The 18,984-nt window shown below is 37.5% G+C and overlaps 1 protein-coding gene across 11 annotated transcripts in view; it reads left to right on the top strand.

The window, feature by feature from the left end:
• Positions 1-18,984, top strand: part of RABGAP1L (RAB GTPase activating protein 1 like) — a 737,216-nt gene that overhangs the window by 129,681 nt on the left and 588,551 nt on the right. For all 11 annotated transcript variants that reach the window (XM_078356264.1, XM_035280064.3, XM_035280065.3 and 8 more), the window contains one exon: positions 5,444-5,585. In XM_078356264.1, coding sequence (XP_078212390.1) covers positions 5,444-5,585 — 142 coding nt within the window. The remainder of the gene's footprint in view (positions 1-5,443; positions 5,586-18,984) is intronic.

Genomic DNA, 18,984 nt, shown 5'->3' with positions numbered 1-18,984 from the left:
GGCAGAGAGAAACAAACATGCTCCAAATCTTGATCATAGGAATATACCTTACTCAATTATTAAAGGCTGTAAACAGTTCAAAATAAGTTTTCTTGACTCTGAAAAACAAAGCAAGGATCAGCAGTATTCCATCTAAAAGTTAAAAAGGTTTCTTCAGCTTTCTGAGTTCAGTGCATTTAGTTAACTCTTATTTTGCTTGATATTCATGAATATTTCAGCTCTTCATGAGCTGTACATTTTCCTTTATTTAAATGTTACAGTGTCCAAAGTTATCAGAAGTCTGTGTTTGAGAGCATCTGTTAAAGTTCTATAGGGGATTATAAACCATCTTTTGAAAAGGATTACAAGAGGGCAATTGTCTGTGAATAGCAAAATATCCAGGGTAGTTACAGTTAGAAACACAATGGACAAAGAAGTATGATTATCTCCATGGTTTACAATAACTTAACCTTAATTATGGTTGACAGCATATATTTAGACATTTGAATTTCAGAAATCCCATATGATTTTTGGAACATATATTAGCATTATTCACAAAAATATAACCTAAAGAAGATTGAACATCATTTTAGCAATCCCATGTATCTAAACATGTAAAATTATCCTGTTTACCTCTCTTTTTCTGGACACTTCAGTCGCCCTCTGAAGTATTCAAAAAGCCAGGTGCCAGGGAAGACAGTTTTGAAACTGAAGTTTGATTTTTGATGAAGACTAGACAGTAATGTAGAAGTATAATTAGACGTAATTCATGTTTAATGATGAAATTCTGGTGATTTTCTAGGTAAACTTTAGGTAAAATTTCTAAGAATATTCTCTGAATATTCTTGCTTTTAAGACTATAGTATTACTCTTATTATATTTGTTCAACATTATCAAATCTCTTTGTTCTTCATAATCTATAATGGCAAGAATATGGGGGGCAAGGTTTGTTCAGAGTCTTCTTGGCATTATTGTAGCTTCAAGGATAAGGATGTTTCTTTCTTTTGAGTGTAGAAAGGGTGCTTCTGGAATGAAAATTTTATGCTTTCTGTGGAAGGTTGGTTAGATTTTATGACCTGCTTCAAGGGAAAAGAGGCAAGGGGAAGATGAGAGTGACTTTGCTACTTCTGGTGTTTACTCAAATGCCAAGTTGCCATATTTTGAAGTAGTGTATCCTGAACCCCATCATGGTTGTATTATAAGCCTGCATCAAAGGAAACAAAACAATAAACAGTATGTCCTTCAGGTACCGAAGGGAAAATAGGGATTTATTATAGCTTTCATCAAAAACGTGTACATTTTTAGGTGAATGAATAGGATTGATTCTGAAAAATTAGCTTTTAAAAATCTGAAATTGAAAACCAGAAAGGAGAGAATCTTTGCTTACATATACTCTTTTGCAATGCGTTTAAAAAGTAGTATGCCATTTTTTAAGCAAAGCAAGATGGTAAGGACAGTGACTTGAGATTTTTTTCATTAAATATCAGTATTTCTCTCTCTTGTTTTTCTTTGGTGAAGTTCAAGAAAGCACTACCATGGCCCATGAGAGAGGCCTAACCCACTATCTAAAGACTTGTATTACTTTACTATGTTGAATATGTACCAAAAACAATAGGCTTATCCCTACGTGAAGAGTATGTGACAAATAGCTCAATTCGGGTATGGGGGTGGCGGGGGAAGACACTTGGCTATCTTCCCCCGTTATACCCAATATAATTGATATTTAATGTGGGGGGGTTGGTGGGTCCCAAGTTCTTGTCCCATGTCCAAGAAGAATAGGATCACAGTGAGAAATGAAGAGTGAGGAAGGTGGAGAAGAATTTAATTGAGCATCAAAACAGATCTCAGCAGAGAGGGGACACAGGGTGGCCCACTTGATGTCAGGTAGCCTTTCTCCCGCTGTGGCTGGGTTTTATGGGCTCAGAATGGTAAGTGGTTTGTGAGTAGGCAAAGGTTAAAACAAAGGCACCACACTAATGTTGGGCATAACAGTGTAAAAAGTCAATTAGGGAAGCATAGCTATATGTGAAATAGGTGAAGGCTGGGGATCAGTCAGTGGAAAGTGTGCCAAATGGGAAGACAGATTCTCAGTCCAGTTTGTGGATTTGACTTGTAGCTTGGCTTTCAGGCTTTAAACTGTCTTTTTGACTTGAAGGTGGGGTTTCACTGGGGACCTGCCTCGTCTTCTTAGGATTTGTCTGCCTTCTGCCACTGTCAATATGAAGATCCAGGGAAGATTTCTTTCAAAGGAATAGCTAACGTAAAAGTTCTAAGATAATCGACAAGCTTGGATTGTTGTTAGGATTGAATTCTTGCTATCCTTATTATTATTATCATAGTAATTATTTTTGGAGAATTTCCAGAGTAGCACTAGACTCGGACACAGAAGCCACGTTTTCTGCTTCATTATTCCTGAACATTACTTGCATATTGTACTATAGGTTAGACTCACTCATGCCTTATAGTGTTACATCAACAGCACAAAACGATAACAAGAAATAACACTTCTGTAGCACTTCCTGTGTGCTGAGCATTTTCTTTTTTTTTTTTTTTTGAGACGGAGTTTCGCTCTTGTTACCCAGGCTGGAGTGTAATGGCGCGGTCTCAGCTCAAGGCAACCTCCACCTCCTGGGTTCAGGCTATTCTCCTGCTTCAGCCTCCTGAGTAGCTGGGATTACAGGCACGTGCCGCCATGCCCAGCTAATTTTTTGTATTTTTAGTAAAAACGGGGTTTCACCATTTTGACCAGGAGGGTCTCGAGCTCTTGACCTCGTGATCCACCCGCCTCGGCCTCCCAAAGTGCTGGGATTACAGGCGTGAGCCACCGCGCCCGGCTGTGCTGAGCATTTTTTAAGTACTTTACTTGCTTTTTGTATTTGGCTTGGAATAGAATTTGGATTCAGAAAAGAGAGAGGTCTCAAGAAACAAGAGAGGAGGGAAAGTTAGAATGAATTGAGAGTAGCCATAATGGTAAAAAGACACGAAGTGGCACTTCACCTGAAGAGTTAAGGGGGAGGAGAAACTTTTCTGTTGATAAATCTGTTCTCCAAATGCCAACTCCCTGTTTTTGATTTTCAGACAAGAGACAGTTTGGAGGAAAGCGGCTTGCCTATAAGAAAAGGATAGGCTTCAGGCCAGGACAGGAGGTTAGCTGTTCTCAGAAGTTTCTGTGACTTGACTTTCAGTACAGAGAAGAGAGCTACTTTTTTGATCTGTGCTAAATGTAGGTTTGGTATTAAAATATCAAGTGTTTTCTTGCCCTCTCCTCCATATTTCTTCTTTGCTTTTGGGTGCCTTGACATTCCTTTAAGTTGGAAACAAAACTTTTAATCAACTATTAGAGCTAAAAAGCATAAAAGCAAAATTCCCATTTGTAAATGCATGTTGGTTTAAACCTATTTACATCAAAGTATGATTAGTCAATAAATAACCAAAAGTAACTGGATAATAAGAATAACAGTTCTAATTGCAGAAAGATGAAAATTAACAAGGTTGTATAGTACTTATAAAGTGGGAAAATAATCTGTGGAGGGCAATTTTTTTTTTAAAATTTAGCACTTCTGATGAGCATTGGCATTCTTTACTGTCACCTCTGCAGAGGTAAATAGAAGCTGCTTGGAAATGTATTTTTTTCAAGTGATTTTGTGTATCTGCCACTTAGTGAGAATATTTGATTCTGTTTTGTGTTTTATATAGACATTCTTGTTGAAAATAATAAGTCTTCTAGGCAGCAGTTCTCAATTCAGCTTTGTATCAGAATAACTTGTGACCTTTAAAAGAAAAAATCCAGATTCCTAAATCCTGCCTCAAGGATTAGGCATTAGTGTTTAAAATATAAAAGCCTCGGCTCTGGTTTCCTCATTTATAGCAGGTGTTGAGACTTGTCACTTTAGAGAATTTATAGAGATATCAGCATATTGTACTTTGTATTTAATATTTGATCTGGCATGCCATATTGAAAAGGTTTTAGAGTTTATTTGCATAACCGTGATGAATCTTTGTAACGTGATTTAGTCAACCCACATTTATTGAGCTTCTATCATGTATTTACCTGTTGCTAAGCTGTAATGAATGCTAATATGAACCAGGCAATTTTCTTTACAAATACAGATTGATTGTTTAGTTATCTAAAATATGTGAATATTGGGAACAAATAGTATTTTTTAATAAAAATATACTGTATTTGAAACTCAGTTTCTAGGTGCAATATTTAGATTTTACATGAGATCAAAGTAGATTCTCCTTGTATAGGAAACTAAGTGCAGATGAAATATTTTACAACTCTTGTACAATTTTGTACTACAATAGCAGAGTTGAGTTGTTTATATAAAACATTTGTTAGCTTCTCAGAAAGACAATTATATTGTTTGTAAATAAGAACAGTTTTATTTCCAATCTGTATACTTTTTCTTACTGTAATGCACTGGACAGGACTTCCATGGGATGTTGAATTAGAGTGGTGACAGTGGACATTCTTCCTTCTTTCAACATCTCGGGGGAAATCATTCAGCCTTTCACCTTTAAACATGGTGTTACTTGTAGGTTTTTCTTGGATATTCTATATCAGGTTGAGGAAGCTTCCTTGTATTATTACTAGTTTACTGAACATTTTTAACATGAATGAATGCTGAGTTTTCTCAAATGCCCTTTATTTTGATATGACGGTAATTGATATGAACATATGGTCTTTCTTCTTTGGTCTGTTAATATAGTGGATATTACTGATTGATTTTTTCCAATGTTCAACCAGCTTTGCATTCCCCAACTAAACCCTAATGGTTGTGATGTGTTATTTTATTATATATGTATGTATAAAGTTTGTAATTTGGTTTATATATATTTGATTTGAAATATATTTGAATATGTATTTATTTGAAATAGTTTTATGTATACGTATATAACTGGATTTGATTTGCTAATATATATATAATTTATAATTTGATTAGCAATTAAATCCATATATATATTTATATATGTAACCCACATATATATTTTTTCATACATATAACTAATATATCTGTAACAAAAAATATGACAAATATGTCTGTGACTACCCATCAGGGATGGGTATAATACAGGAAGGCATATTGGTATGGGTGTGGTTCCCCAACTGTATATACTTGTAAAAATTCTTTGAGCTATATACTTCAGTTTTGTGTAAGGTAGTCAGTTCTAAGAGTGTAGCATCACTTGCTTATCTGTCTGTCCTAGAACCTGTGGTGGCTCAGATTTTTCTGATGAAGAGAAATTAAGTTCTCCCAAAATATGTATTAGTTAAAAATAAATACTGTAGGAACATAAATTTAGAATATCCTGTGAAGGACAGTGCATCTTAAAAGTTTTCTGAACCTCGTATGACATGCCATTCTTCATTGCAGCTCTTTTGAATGAACTGTTTAAATACTATCTTTCAGTGTTTCCTTCAAACTTCTAGTACTTAAATATGTTGTTATATCTTTCTCAGTCTGAGGGAAAAGGCCATACCAATGCTGGAGATGCAATATATGAGGTGGTGAGTCTACAGCGAGAGTCTGACAAGGAGGAACCAGCCACTCCTACTAGTGGAGGGGGTCCAATGTCACCCCAGGATGATGAAGCGGAAGAGGGTAAGAAGTTGGACTTACTCAGTTTCTTTTGTTTGTATAGCTGCCTTACTTATAATCTTCAGAGGAGGTGTATATGTTGCGGGGAGAAGTGATGGTTATTCCTAACCTGTTACCCTTAGGCTGTATCTGCTGGATGCAGAAGAGCATTTGGTTCATTTGGTTCCTAAGTTGCATAGTCCCTAGTGCCACTTATGTAACTATTTAAATTTGACAGCATAACTTTGCTGTTTTTGTTTTTTATTTTATTTCAATTATTTATTTTTTATTTTTTGAGACAGTCTCCTTCTGTCTCCCAGGCTGGAATGCATTTGTATGATCTCAGCTCACTGCAACCGCTGTCTCCCAGGTTCAAACAGTTATCCCACCTCAGCCTCCCCAGTAGTTGAACACAGGTGTGTGCCACCTTGCCTGGCTCATTTTTTTGTATTTTTAGTGGAGATAGGGTTTTGCCATATTGGCCAGGCTTGACTCAAACTCTTAACCTCAAGTAATCCGCCTGCCGTGGCCTCCCAAAGTGCTGGGATTACAGGTGTGAGTCATTGCGTCCAGCCTCAATTAGATTTGAAGTGTCTAATGAGAAGTTTCAAATGATCTCATGTGATTTTAGAATTTTCATATTTGTTATGTTGTGTCCTATTTCTCATTTGACATTATTCAATTCTGACTTGTTTTTTGTTGTTGCTGTACCCCTTACCACTACTTTTTTGGAGATAGCGGGGTATGTAGGCTATTTACTACATGGTTGCTGCTGAGAGGTAATTGACCTCACAAAAGGCACATAGCATTTGGCTCTGTGCTCAATATTCTTTTTATTGGAATTAGAGCTAAATGACTGATGTTTACTTTAAATCCTTGTATTATGTGCTTCTGTGGTAGGGTTTGTTAATAGTAAATTTCTTAATTTTTATTATCTTTGAAAAAAGCATCTTAGGCCAGGTGCGGTGGCTCATGCCTGTAATCCCAGCACTTTGGGAGGCCGAGGCGGGTGGATCACGAGGTCAAGAGATCGAGACCCTCCTGGTCAAAATGGTGAAACCCCGTCTCTACTAAAGATACAAAAAATTAGCTGGGCATGGTGGCACGTGCCTGTAATCCCAGCTACTCAGGAGGCTGAGGCAGGAGAATTGCCTGAACCCAGGAGGCGGAGGTTGTGGTGAGCCGAGATCGCGCCATTGCACTCCAGCCTGGGTGACAAGAGCGAAACTCCGTCTCAAAAAACAACCAAAAAGAAAAAAGCATCTTAGAATACCCAGTCTTTCTTCTGTATGAAACTATTTTTTTCTTTGATTGCCATAAACATAATAGTTATTTTTAGCTATATTTATTTAGTGTTTACTACATGCTAAGAACATTTCAAGTACTTCAAATATGTTAACTTATTTAAGTCTTACAATCTTATGAATACTCTTGTTAACTTGGTTTTAAGGATGAGAAACTGAGACACAGAGCATAATCACTTGCTAAGCTCACTCAGTTCAAAGTAAGAAAGCTGAGATTTGAGTCCAGACTATCTGACTTTGTACTTGTAACTGTGATATTATTCTGTCTAGTTAGCCAGTTAACTGAAACATAAAAACAACTCACTTTTTGGTCATCGGTAAAGCCTGAGTCCTATCCTCTCACTCTCCTTCCCGGGAAGCATGAGCTTCACCATTCGCTCCACCTAGGCACTCAGCTATGGCGCTCGGCCAGTCAGCAGCATGGCTAGTGTCTATGCAGGCACCGGGGGCTCTGGTTCCTGCATCTCCGTGTCCTGCTCCACCAGCCTCTGGGGTGGCATGGGGTCTGGAGGCTTGGCCACGGGGTTGGCCAGGGGTCTTGCAGGAATGAGACCATGCAAAGCCTGAACAACCGCCTGGCCTCCTACTGGACAGAATGAGGAGACCGGGAACTGGAGGCTGGAGAGCAAAATCTGGGAGCACCTGGAGAACAAAGGACCCCAGGTCAGAGACTGGAGCCATTCAATACTTCAAGACCATCGAAGACCTGAGGGCTCAGATCTTCGCAAATACTGTGGACGATGCTTGCATTGCCCTGCAGATTGACAATGCCCGTCTTGTTGCTGATAACTTTAAAGTCAAGTATACAGAGCTGGCCATGAGCCAGCCTGTAGAGAGCAACATCGATGGGCTCTGCAAGGTCGTCGATGACACCATTGTCACTTGGCTGCAGCTGGAGACAGAGGTCGAGGCTCTCAAGGAGGAGCTGCTCTTCATGAAGAAGAACCTCAAAGAGGAAGTAAAAGGCCGACACAAGCCCAGATTGCCAGCTCTGGGTTGACTGTGGAGGCAGATGTCCCCAAATCTCAGGACCTTAGCAAGATCATGGCAGACATCTGGGCCCAATATGACCAGCTGGCTCAGAAGAGCTGAGAGGGGCTGGACAAGTACTGGTCTTAGCAGGTTGAGGAGAGCTCCGTAGTGGTCAATGCGCAGTCCGCCAAAGTTGGAGCTGCTGAGATGACATTCATGGAGCTGAGCTATACAGTCCAGTTCTTGGAGATGGACCTGGACTCCATGAGAAATCTGAAGGTCAGCTTGGAGAACAGCCTGAGGGAGGTGGAGGCCTGCTACACCCTACAGATGGAGCAGCTCAAATGGGGACCTGCTGTACCTGGAGTCACAGCTGGCACAGACCTGGGCAGAGGGACAGTGCCAGGTCCAGTAGAGGCCCTGTTGAACATCAAGGTCAGGTTGGAGGCTGAGATCGCCACCTACCGCTGCCTGCTTGAAGATGGCGAGGACTTCAGTCTTGGTAATGCCCTGGACAGCTTCAACACCATGCAGAGCATCCAAAAGACCACCACCCGCCCGATAGTGGATGGCAAAGTGGTTTCTGAGACCCATGACACCAAAGTTCTGAGACATTAAACCAATTGAAGAAGGGGACCCTTTGGGGAGCAGGAGGCCAATATAAAGTTCAGAGGTCAAAGAAAAATTTTAAAAACCCTAATTTTGAAAACTAAGGTAAAATTCACATAACATGCAATTAACTATTTAAACGTGTACAATTCAGTGACATTTTAGCACATTCACAATTTTGGTCCACCATCCCTCTATCTATTTCATCTATGATGAAATGTTTTAAACATTTTCATCATCCAAGAGGAAACATATATCCATTAAACAGTCACTCCCTGCTCTTCCCTTTCCCTACCCCCTGGCAGCCACTAATCTGTATCTCTATGGCTTTACCTATTTTGCATAACTCATAAATGGAATCATATGAAGTGTGACTTTTTGTGTCTAGCTTCTTTCACTTAGCATAATGTTATTTGAGCATATTTTTTCATTTGCATTGATACATGATGTCACAGTTGTCAGTATTTCATTCCTTTTTATGACTGAATAATCAATTGTTTAGATAAGTCACATTTTGTTTGTTCATCTTTCAGTGGACACTGGTTGATTCCATATCTTGGTTATTGTGAATCATGCTGCAGTACTCATGGGAGTCCAGTTGTCTCTTTGACATACTGATTTCATTTCCTTTGGAGATATATGCATTAGTAGGATTGCTAGATTATATGGTAGTTCTATTTTTAATTTTTTTGTGGAACCACCGTACTGTTTTCCACAATGGCTGTACCAATTTGTATTTCTACTAAGAGTGTGCAAGGGTTCTCTTTTCTCTACATTCTTGGGAACACTTATTTTTGCTTTTTGATAATAGCCATTTTAACAGGTGTGAGATGATGTCTCATTGTGGTTTTGATTTCCATTCCCTTATGATTAGTGATGTTGAGTACCTTTGCATATACCTGTTAGCCATTTGCATGTCTTCTTTTGAGAAATGTCTATTTAGGTCCTCTGTCCTTTTAGAAATTGGGTGTTAATTAGTGATGTTGAGTACCTTTGCATATATCTGTTAGTCATTTGCATATCTTCTTTTGAGAAATGTCTATTTAGGTCCTCTGTTCTTTTAGAAATTGGGTGTGGTTTTTTTTTTTGCTATTTAGTTATGCAAATTTCACATATATATGTATATATGTATGCATGTGTAGATATACATATATGTATGTTTATATATGTATATCTGTACATATATACAAACATATACATATATGCATATGTGTTATGAGATTTCTGATTTGCAAATATTTTCTTCCATTCTGTGGGTCATCTTTTCATACTGTTGATTATTTGTTTTGCAGATGTTTTTTAGTTTGATGTAATCACATTTATCTAATTTTGTTTTTGTTTTTATGCTTTTGGGGTCATATCCAAAAAATCATTGCCCAGACCAATGTCATGAATTTGTTCTCCTTTGTTTTCTTCTAGTAATTTAAGTCTTTAATCCATTTTTAGTTTATTTTTATGTATTATACTGTGAGGTGAAAATGTAATCTCTAATTTCATTCTTCTGCCTGTTGTGGATATCCAGTTTTTCCAAAACCATTTATTTGAAGAGACTGTTCTTTCCCCATTGTATGTTCTTGGGACCTTCATTGAATGTCAGTTGGCTCTAAATATGTGGAATTATTTCTGTTATCTCTATCCCATTGGTCTATATGTCTATATTTATGCTGATCTTGTGCTGTTTTGGTTACTTTAGCTTTGCAGTAGATTTTGAAGTTAAATGGTATACTTCCAGCTTTGCTCTTTTTGCTCAAGGTTGCTTCACCTATTTGGGATCCTTTGTGGCTGTGTATGAATTTTAGGATTATTTTTTTCTATTACTGTGAAGAATGTCATTGGAATTTTGTTAGGGATTGCTTTGTTGTTTTTGTTTTTTTTGGGGGGTTATTTTGGTGCCGTGACTCAGATACAAACGGGATTGTATTGTAATCTGTAGATTGCTTTGGGTAATATGAACATTTTAAATATGTTCTTCTAATCCATGTATACAGTTTATCACTCCATTTATTTGTATCTTTTTCAATTTCTGTCATCAATTTTTTATAGTTTTCAATGGAGAGATCTTTTACCCTGTTGTTTAAATTTATTTCTGAGTATTTAATTATCTTTGTAGCTATTGTAAATGGGATTTAAAAATTATTTTTCAGATAGTTTTCTGTTACTTTGTAGGAATGCTACTGATTTCTGTATCTTGCAACTTTACTGAATTTATGTATTAATTCTAACAGTTTTTTGGTGGAGTCTTTAGGTTTTTCTATAAATAAGATCAGGTCATCTGCAAACCAGGTCAGTTTTATTTATTCTGCTCCAATTTGTATGCCTTTTTTTTTTTTCTCTTGTCTAATTGCTGTGGCCAGGACTTAGTACTGTTTTGAATAGAAGTGGCAAGAGTAGGCATTCTTGTCTTGTTCTGAATCTTATAGGAAAAGCTTTTAATTTTTTCCCATTGAATATAATGTTAGCTATGGGTTTGTCATAAATGGCCTTATTTTATTGAGGTATATCCCTTCCATACTTAATGTATTGAGGGTTTTTCACATGAAATAATGTTGAATTGTATCACTTGCTTTTTCCGTATCAGTTGAAATGATCATATGATTTTTGTCCTTCATTCTGTTTATGTGATGCACTGCATTTACAGATTTGCATACGTTGAGTCACTCTTGCATCTCTGGGATGAATCCTACTTGATCATGATGAATAGTCTTTTTAATTTGCTGTTGAATTTCGTTTTCTAGTGTTCTTTTGAGTTTTTTTTTTGCGTCTGTGTTCATCAGACATATTGGCATGTAGTTTTCTTTTTTTGTAGTGTCCTTGTCTGTGTCTGGCTTTGGTATTAGTGTAATGCTGGCCGCATAAAATGAGATTGGAATTACTCTGTTCTCTTGAATTTTTTGGAAGAGTTTGAAAACAGATGGTATTAAATTCATCTGTCAATCTTTGGTAGAATTCAGCAATGGAGCCATCAGGTCCTGGGCTTTCTTTTCTTGTTGGGAGACTGTTTATTATTAATTCACTGTTATAATTAATGGTTTATTCAGATTTTCTATTTTTTCATAAATCAATCTTGGTAGGTTGTATGTGTGAAGGAATTATCCATGTCTTCTAGGTTGTTTAATTGTTGGAATACAATAGTCTATAACAGTATTTTATGATTCTTTGTATTTCTGTTGTATCAGTTGAAATGTCTCCTTGGTGTTCAGGAGCATGTTGTTTAATTTCTGTATATTTTTGAATTTTCCAAAGTTTTTCCTGTATGATTTCTAGTTTTATACTATTGTGGTTGAAAAAGATACTTGATATGATTTCAGTCTTCTTATATTTGTTAAGACTTCTTTTGTGGCCTAACATATGATCTGTTCTAGAGAATGTTTCATATACAGTTGAGGAGAATGTACATTGTACAGTTGTTAGATGGAATGTCTCGTATATTGTTTAGTCTAGAGTTTAAGTCTGATGTTCCTTTATTGATATTCTGTCTGGATGATCTGTCCATTGCTGAAAGTGGGTTGTTGAAATCTCTTACTATTTTTGTATTGCAGAATCTCTCTTCAGATCTATTAATACTGCTTTATACATAGGAACTCTGGTGATGAGTGCATATATTGACAATTATTGTAGTCTCCTGCTGAATTGACCTGTTTATATAATCACCTTCTTTGTCTCTTTACAATGTTTTTTTAATTTTTAATTTTTATGGACACATAGTAGATGTATATATTTATGGGGTACAAGAGGTGTTTTGTTAAAGGTGTGCAATATAAAATAAGCACATCATGGAGAATGGAGTATTTATTCTCTCAAGCATTTATCCTTTGAGTTACAATCCAATTATACTTTTTAAGTTATTTTAAATTGTACACAAGTTATTATTGACTGTAGTCATCTTGTTGTGCTATCAAATACTAGGTCTTACTCATTCTTTCAATTTTTTTGTACCTATTAACCATCTCCACCTTCCCTCCCAATCCATCATTACTATTCCCAGCCTCTGGTAACCATCTGTATGAGTCTGTTCTCACACTGCTGTAAAGGTACTACTCAAGATTGGGTAATTTATAAACAAAGGAGGTTTAATTGACTCACAGTTTCACATGGCTGGGGAGGCCTCAGAAACTTACAGTGATGGCAGAACGGGAAGCAGTTACCTTCTTCACAAGGCGGCAGGAGAGAGAATGAGTGAGATAAGGGGGAAGAATGCCTTATAAAACCATCAGATCTTGTCAGAACTCACTCTCTATCATGAGAACAGCGTTGGGGAAACTGCCCCCATGATACAGTCACCTCCCACCAGGTCTGTCTCTCAACAACGGGGGATTTTACAATTCAAGATCAGATTTGAGTAGGGGATGAAAAACCTAACCATATCACTGTCATTCTGCTCTGTGTCCATGATTTCAATTGTTTTGATTTTTAGATTCCACAAATGAGTGAGAACATACAATGTTTGTCTTTCTGTGCCTGGCTTATTTCACTTACCATAATGATCTCCAGTTTCATCCATGTTGTTGAAAATGACTGCATCTTTCTTTAATTTTAATTTTCATTTTTCTGATACAGAGTTTCACTCTTGCTGCCCAGAATGGAATACAGGGCGTGATCACTACTGCCTCCGCCTCCTAGGTTCAAGAGATTCTTCTGCCTCAGCCTTCTGAGTAGCTGGGATTACAGGTGCCCGCCACCACACCTGGCTAATTTTGTATTTTTAGTAGAGATGAGTTTCACTTTGTTGGCCAGGCTGGTCTTGAACTCCTGACCTCAGGTGATCTGCCTGCCTTGGCCTCCCAAAGTGCTGGGATTATAGGTGTGAGCCACTGCACTTGGCCAACAAATTGCTGGATCTTATTCCTTTTTATGGTTTAATAGTGCTCCATTGCATATACGTATCACATTTTTTTAAATCCATTCATCTGTTGGTGAACATTTAAATTATTTCCAAATCTTAGCTATTGTAAACAGAGCTGCAACAAACACAGGAGCACATTTTGCTATACTGATTTCCTTTCTTGTGGCTATGTACCCAGCAGTAGGATTGCTGGATCATATTGTAGCTTAATTTTCAGTTTTTTGAGGAGCCTCCAAACTGTTCTTCATAGTGGTTGTACTAATTTACATTTCTACCAACAGTGTATAAGGTTTCTTTTATCTCTACATCACTAGCATTTGTTACTGCCTTCCTTTTGGATGTAAGCTATTTACATCCAAATGTAAATGATGATGTAAATGAGATGGCATTTCCTTGTAGTTTTGATATGCGATTCCCTGTTGATTGATCAGTGATATTGAGCACCTTTTCATATGCCTGTTTGCCATTTGTATGTTCTTTTTTTTTTTTTGAGAAATGTCTATTCAAATCTTTTCCTCATGTTTTAATCATATTATTGGATTTTTTCCTATAGAGTTGTTTGAGCTCCTTATATATTCTGGTTATTAATCCCTTGTCAGATGGGTAGTCAATAAATATTTTCTCCCATTCTGTGAGTTGTCTCTTCACTTAGCTAATTGTATCCTTTGTTGTGCAGGAGCTTTTTAACTTGATATGATCTCATTTGTTTATGTTTGCTTTGTTGCCTGTCTTTGTGGGGTATTACTTAAGAAATTTTTGTCCAGACCAATGTCCTGGAGATTTTTCCCAGTGTTTTCTTGTAGTAGTTGTACAGTTTGAGATGTTAAACTTGAGTCTTTAATTCGTTTTGATTTGATTTTTCAATATGTTGAGAGATGACTAGTTTTTCCCTTCTGCATATGGATATTCCGTTTTCCCCAGCACCTTTTACTATCCTTTCTCCAATGTATGTTCTTGACACCTTTGTCAAAAAAGAGTTCACTGTAGATACATGGATTTTATTATTTTTTCTCTCTTCAGTTCCATTGGTCTATGGGTCTGTTTTTATGCCATTCCCATGCTGTTTTGGTTACTATAGCTCTATAATATAGTTTGAAGTCAGGTAATGTGATTCTTTCATTGATTTTTTTTTTCTTTTTGCTTAGGATAGCTTTAGTTATTCTAGGCCTTTTTTGGTTCCATGTAAATTTTAGGGTTGTTTTTTCTATTTTTGTGAAACATGTCATTGGTATTTTGATAAGGATTGCATTGGATGTTTAGATTGCTTTGGGTAATGTGGAGATTTTAACAGTATCAATTCTTCCAGTCCATGGGATATTTTTTCATATTTTTGGTGTCCACTTCAATTTCTTTCATCAGTGTTTTATAGTTTTCATTATAGAGATCTTTCACTTTTTTGGTTAAGCTCATTCCTAGGTGTTTAGTTTCATATATGGCTATTGTAAGTGGGATTATTTTTAAAAATTCTTTTTCACGTTGTTGACAGTGAGTCATTGGCATATGGAAATGCTACCGAGTTTTGTATTGTGATTTTGTATCCTGCAACTTTGCTGAATTTGTTCAGAAATTTTAATAGTTTTGTGGTGGAGCCTTTAGGTTTTTCCAAATACAAGATTATCTCATCTGCAAACAAGGATAATTTGACTTCTTTCTTTCTCATTTGGATGCCTTTTATGTCTTTCTCTTGTCTGATTGCTCTAGCTAGGACTTTCAGTACTATGTTAAGTAACAGTGGTAATAGTGCTGATTGCTCTAACTAGGACTTCTGGTACTATGTTGAATAACAGTGGTGATAGTGGGCATCCTGATTGTGTTCCAGATATTAGAAGAAGGCTTTTAGTTTTTCTTCATTCAGTGTGATACTAGCTGTTGGTTCCGGATATTAGAAGAAGGCTTTTAGTTTTTCTTCATTCAGTGTGATACTAGCTGTTGGTCTGTTGAGCTTTGTGCTTTATAAAGACCAACAGCTAGTATCACACTGAATGAAGAAAAACTACAAAAAATATGGGAAGTATCATATGCTTTTTCAGTATCAATTGAAATGATCGTACAGTTTTTTTTCCTTCATTTTGTTGATATGATGTATCACATTGATTGATTTGAACCATCCTTGTATTCCTGGAACAAATCGCAATTGGTCATGATGAATGATCTTTCTAATATATTATTGAATTCAGTTTGCTGGCATTTTATTGATGATTTTTTTGCATGCGTATTTATCAGAGATATTGGCCTATAGTTTTCTTTTCTTTTCTTTCTTGTGCCTTTGTCTGGTTTTTGGACATTTGTAAGAGTTCCCTCTTCCTCTTTTTTTTTTTTTTTGGCAATAGTTGGATTTGTATTAGTATTAGTTCTTTAAAATGTTTGGTAGAATTCAGCAGTGAAGTCATCAGTTCCCGGGCTTTTCTTTAGTGAGAGACTTACTATTGCTTCAATTTCAGTACTTGTTATTAGTCTGTTCAGGTCTTGGATTTTTTTCATGGTTCAATTTTGGTAGGTTTATATGTCTAAGAATTCGTTCTGTTATTCTAGATTTTCCAATTCATTGGCATATAGTTGCTGATAGTAGCCCCTAACGATCCTTTTAATTTCTGCCGTCTCTGTGATAATGTCTCCTTTTTCATTTCTGATTGTATTTATCTGTATCTTTTTGCTTTTTTTCTTAGTCTGGGTAAAGGTTTGTCAGTTTTGTTTAACTTTTCAAGAAACCAGTGGTTTGTTTCATTGATTGTTCATTTTTTTATGTTTTAAATTATTTCTTTTCTGATCTTTATTAACTCTCTTCTCCTACTAATTTTGGGTTTGATTTGCTCCTGCTTTTCTGATTTTTTAAGATGCATCATTAGATGTTTATTTGAAGTGTTTCCTCTTTTTTGATATAGACATAAATAGCTATAAACTTTTCTCTTTGTACTGCTTTTGCTGGGTTTTGGTATGTTGTGTTTCCTTAATCATTTGTTTCAAGAAATTTTTCAATTTCCTTTTCAATTTCTTCTTTGACCCACTGGTTATTCAGGAGCATACTGTTTAATTTCTGTGCATTTGTATAGTTTCCAAAATTCCTCTTTTTAATAATTCTTACTTTTATTTCACTGTGGTCAGAGCAGATGCTTGATACTCTTTCAGTTTTTTTTTAAATGTTGTAAAACTTGTTTTGTGACCTAAAATATGGTCTGTTCTTGAGAATAATCTGTGTTCTGAGGAAAACAATATGTATTCTGCAGCCATTGGATGAAATGTTCTGTAAATATCTATTAAATCCATTAAGTCTGTAGTGCAGATTAAATCTGATGTTTCTTTGTTGATTTTTTTTTTTTTTGTCTAGTGGTCTGTCCAGTGCTCTTAATGGGGGGTCGAAGTCCTCAGGTGTTACTGTGTTCGGGTTTATCTTTCTCTTTAGCTCTAATAATATTTGCTTTATATATTTGGGTTTTTCAGTGTTGGGTGCAGATATATTTAAAATTGTCATATCTTTTTGCTGAATTGATCCCTTTATCATTGTATGGTGACTTTCTTTGTCTCTCGTAGTTTTCTATTTTTCAATAGATACTTGAAATCTATTTTTCAAGTATAAGTATAGCTAGTCCTGCCTTTTTGTTGTTTCAGTTGGCATGGAATGTCTTTTTCCATCTATTTTCAATCTATATGTGTTATTGTAGGTGACGTGTCACATATCTCTTTCTTCAGGAATGGTCACTAGTGTCTTATTTACTTCATTTGGTGAGGTCATATTTTCCTGGATGGTTTTGATGCTAGTAGATATTTTTCAGTGTCTGAGCATCAAAGAGTTAGGTATTTATTGTAGTTTTCACTGCCTGGGTTTATTACCTGTCCTTCTTGGGAATACTTTCTAGATACTTGAAAGGACTTGGGTGTTATGGTCTAAGGTGTATCTACTTTAGGGACATTTCAAGCCCAGTAATGCTATGGTTCTTGCAGACTCATAGAGGTACTGCCTTGATGGTCTTGGATAAAATCTGGGAGAATTCTCTGGATTACCATGCAGAGACTCTTGTTCTTTTCTCTTACTTTCTCCCAAACAATCTCTCCCTCTCTCTGTCCTGAGCCATCTAAATCTGGGGATTGAATGACACAAGCACCCCTGTGGCTGCCATAACTATTACTACACCGAGAGATACCTGGAGCCAGCACAGCATTGGGTCTTGCCCAAGGCCTGCTGTCCCCATTCCTTGGCTACTGCTTATGTTTACTCAAGACCCTGGAGCTCTCAGGGCCACTCAGCAGGTGGCAAAGCCGGCCATGCCTGTGTCCTTCCTTTCAGGGTGGTGAGGTCCCTCAGACCGTGAGGTTGAGGGGCCAGAGGTGCCATCCAGGAGTCAGGGACTAGAGTCAAGAACCTTAGAATTCTAATTCTACCTGTTATTCTATCATACTGCCCCTGAGCTGGCAGTTAACCCTCAACACAGTCCTTTCCACTCTTCTCTCTGCTTTCCAAAGGCAGAGGAACCTCAACCCATAGCAACCATCAGCCCAGGCTACGAGGAGTACTGTCAGACTACCATGATGTTCCCTTAAGGTCCAAGGGCTCTGAAGTCAGCTTGTAGTGAATGCTTTCTGGCCCGGGACTCAGCCTTCAGGGCAGTGGGCTTCCCTCTGGGCCAGGGCAAATTGAGAAGTGCTGTCCAAGAGTCAAGTTCTAGAATCAGAGACTACAAGAGCCTGCTTAGTGCTCTACTTCCCTGTGGCCATGCTGGAACCTAAGGTGCAAGACAAAGTCCCCTTTACTCTTGTCTCTGCTTTTGTCAAGCAGAAGGAATTTTGCCCCATAGCCACCACAGCTAGTAATGTGCTGAGTTTCACCTGAAGCCAGCAAGTCTCAGCCTCAAGGCCCTCAGTGTAGTACCTGGGTGTCACTGCTGGTTATTTCATGTCCAAGGCTCTTCAGATAGCAGGTGATGAATGCTGCCAGGTTTGAGTTTTTTCTTTCAAGGCAGTGGTTTCCCTTCTGGCTCAGGGTAAGTCTAGAAATGTTGTCTGGGAGCCACAGCCTGGAATGGGGGCCTCATGATTCTGATGGTGCCCTATCTTGCTGTGTGGCAGAGCTGGTATCCAAGATGTAAGACAAAGACAAATTCTTCCCTACTCTTGCCTCTTCTCTCCTCCAGTATAAGGAAGGGTGTCTTTTGGAACTGAGCTGTGCAGACTAGGGCTGGGGGAGGGTTGATACTAGCACTCTCTTGGCTGCCCCAGCTGATGTCTCGGTATGTCATGTTTCCTCCTAGTCCACTGTCTGTGGGCCTGGTTTATCACTATGACTTGCCTAAGAATCGCAGTCTTTATGGTCTAGACTGCCTTTCATGTTTACTTGTACAGATCACTGTAGCCCATGGCAGCAAGGTTTGCAGGAACTCAAATTTATACTGCTGGGATCAGGGATTTCCCTTTGGCCAGGACTGGTTTAAATGCTCCCTCCATGGGCAGGCATCAGCAGAGTTTGGTCAGGTTTTCCGCTTTGCTCTAACAAGACAGAACGAAGTTCAGTGCCTCACAGTTGCTGTATTTTCCCTCCTGCTGTTCCCAGAGATGCTCACCCCACCATGCCACTGATGCCAGGGGTTGCAGAGGGTGATATTGGCAAATCAGGACTGTTTTTTTCCTGTCTCTTTAGTGCCTCTTTCAGCAATAAGAAGTTAATACCAGGACTATGGTTCATAAGATTTTTTTTTTTTTTATA

Source organism: Callithrix jacchus, chromosome 18 (assembly GCF_049354715.1).
Source record: "Callithrix jacchus isolate 240 chromosome 18, calJac240_pri, whole genome shotgun sequence".
Classification (NCBI taxonomy): Eukaryota; Metazoa; Chordata; class Mammalia; order Primates; family Cebidae; genus Callithrix; species Callithrix jacchus.
The sequence above is the reverse complement of the archived record's forward strand: the minus strand, read 5'-3'. Positions and strand labels throughout refer to the sequence as shown.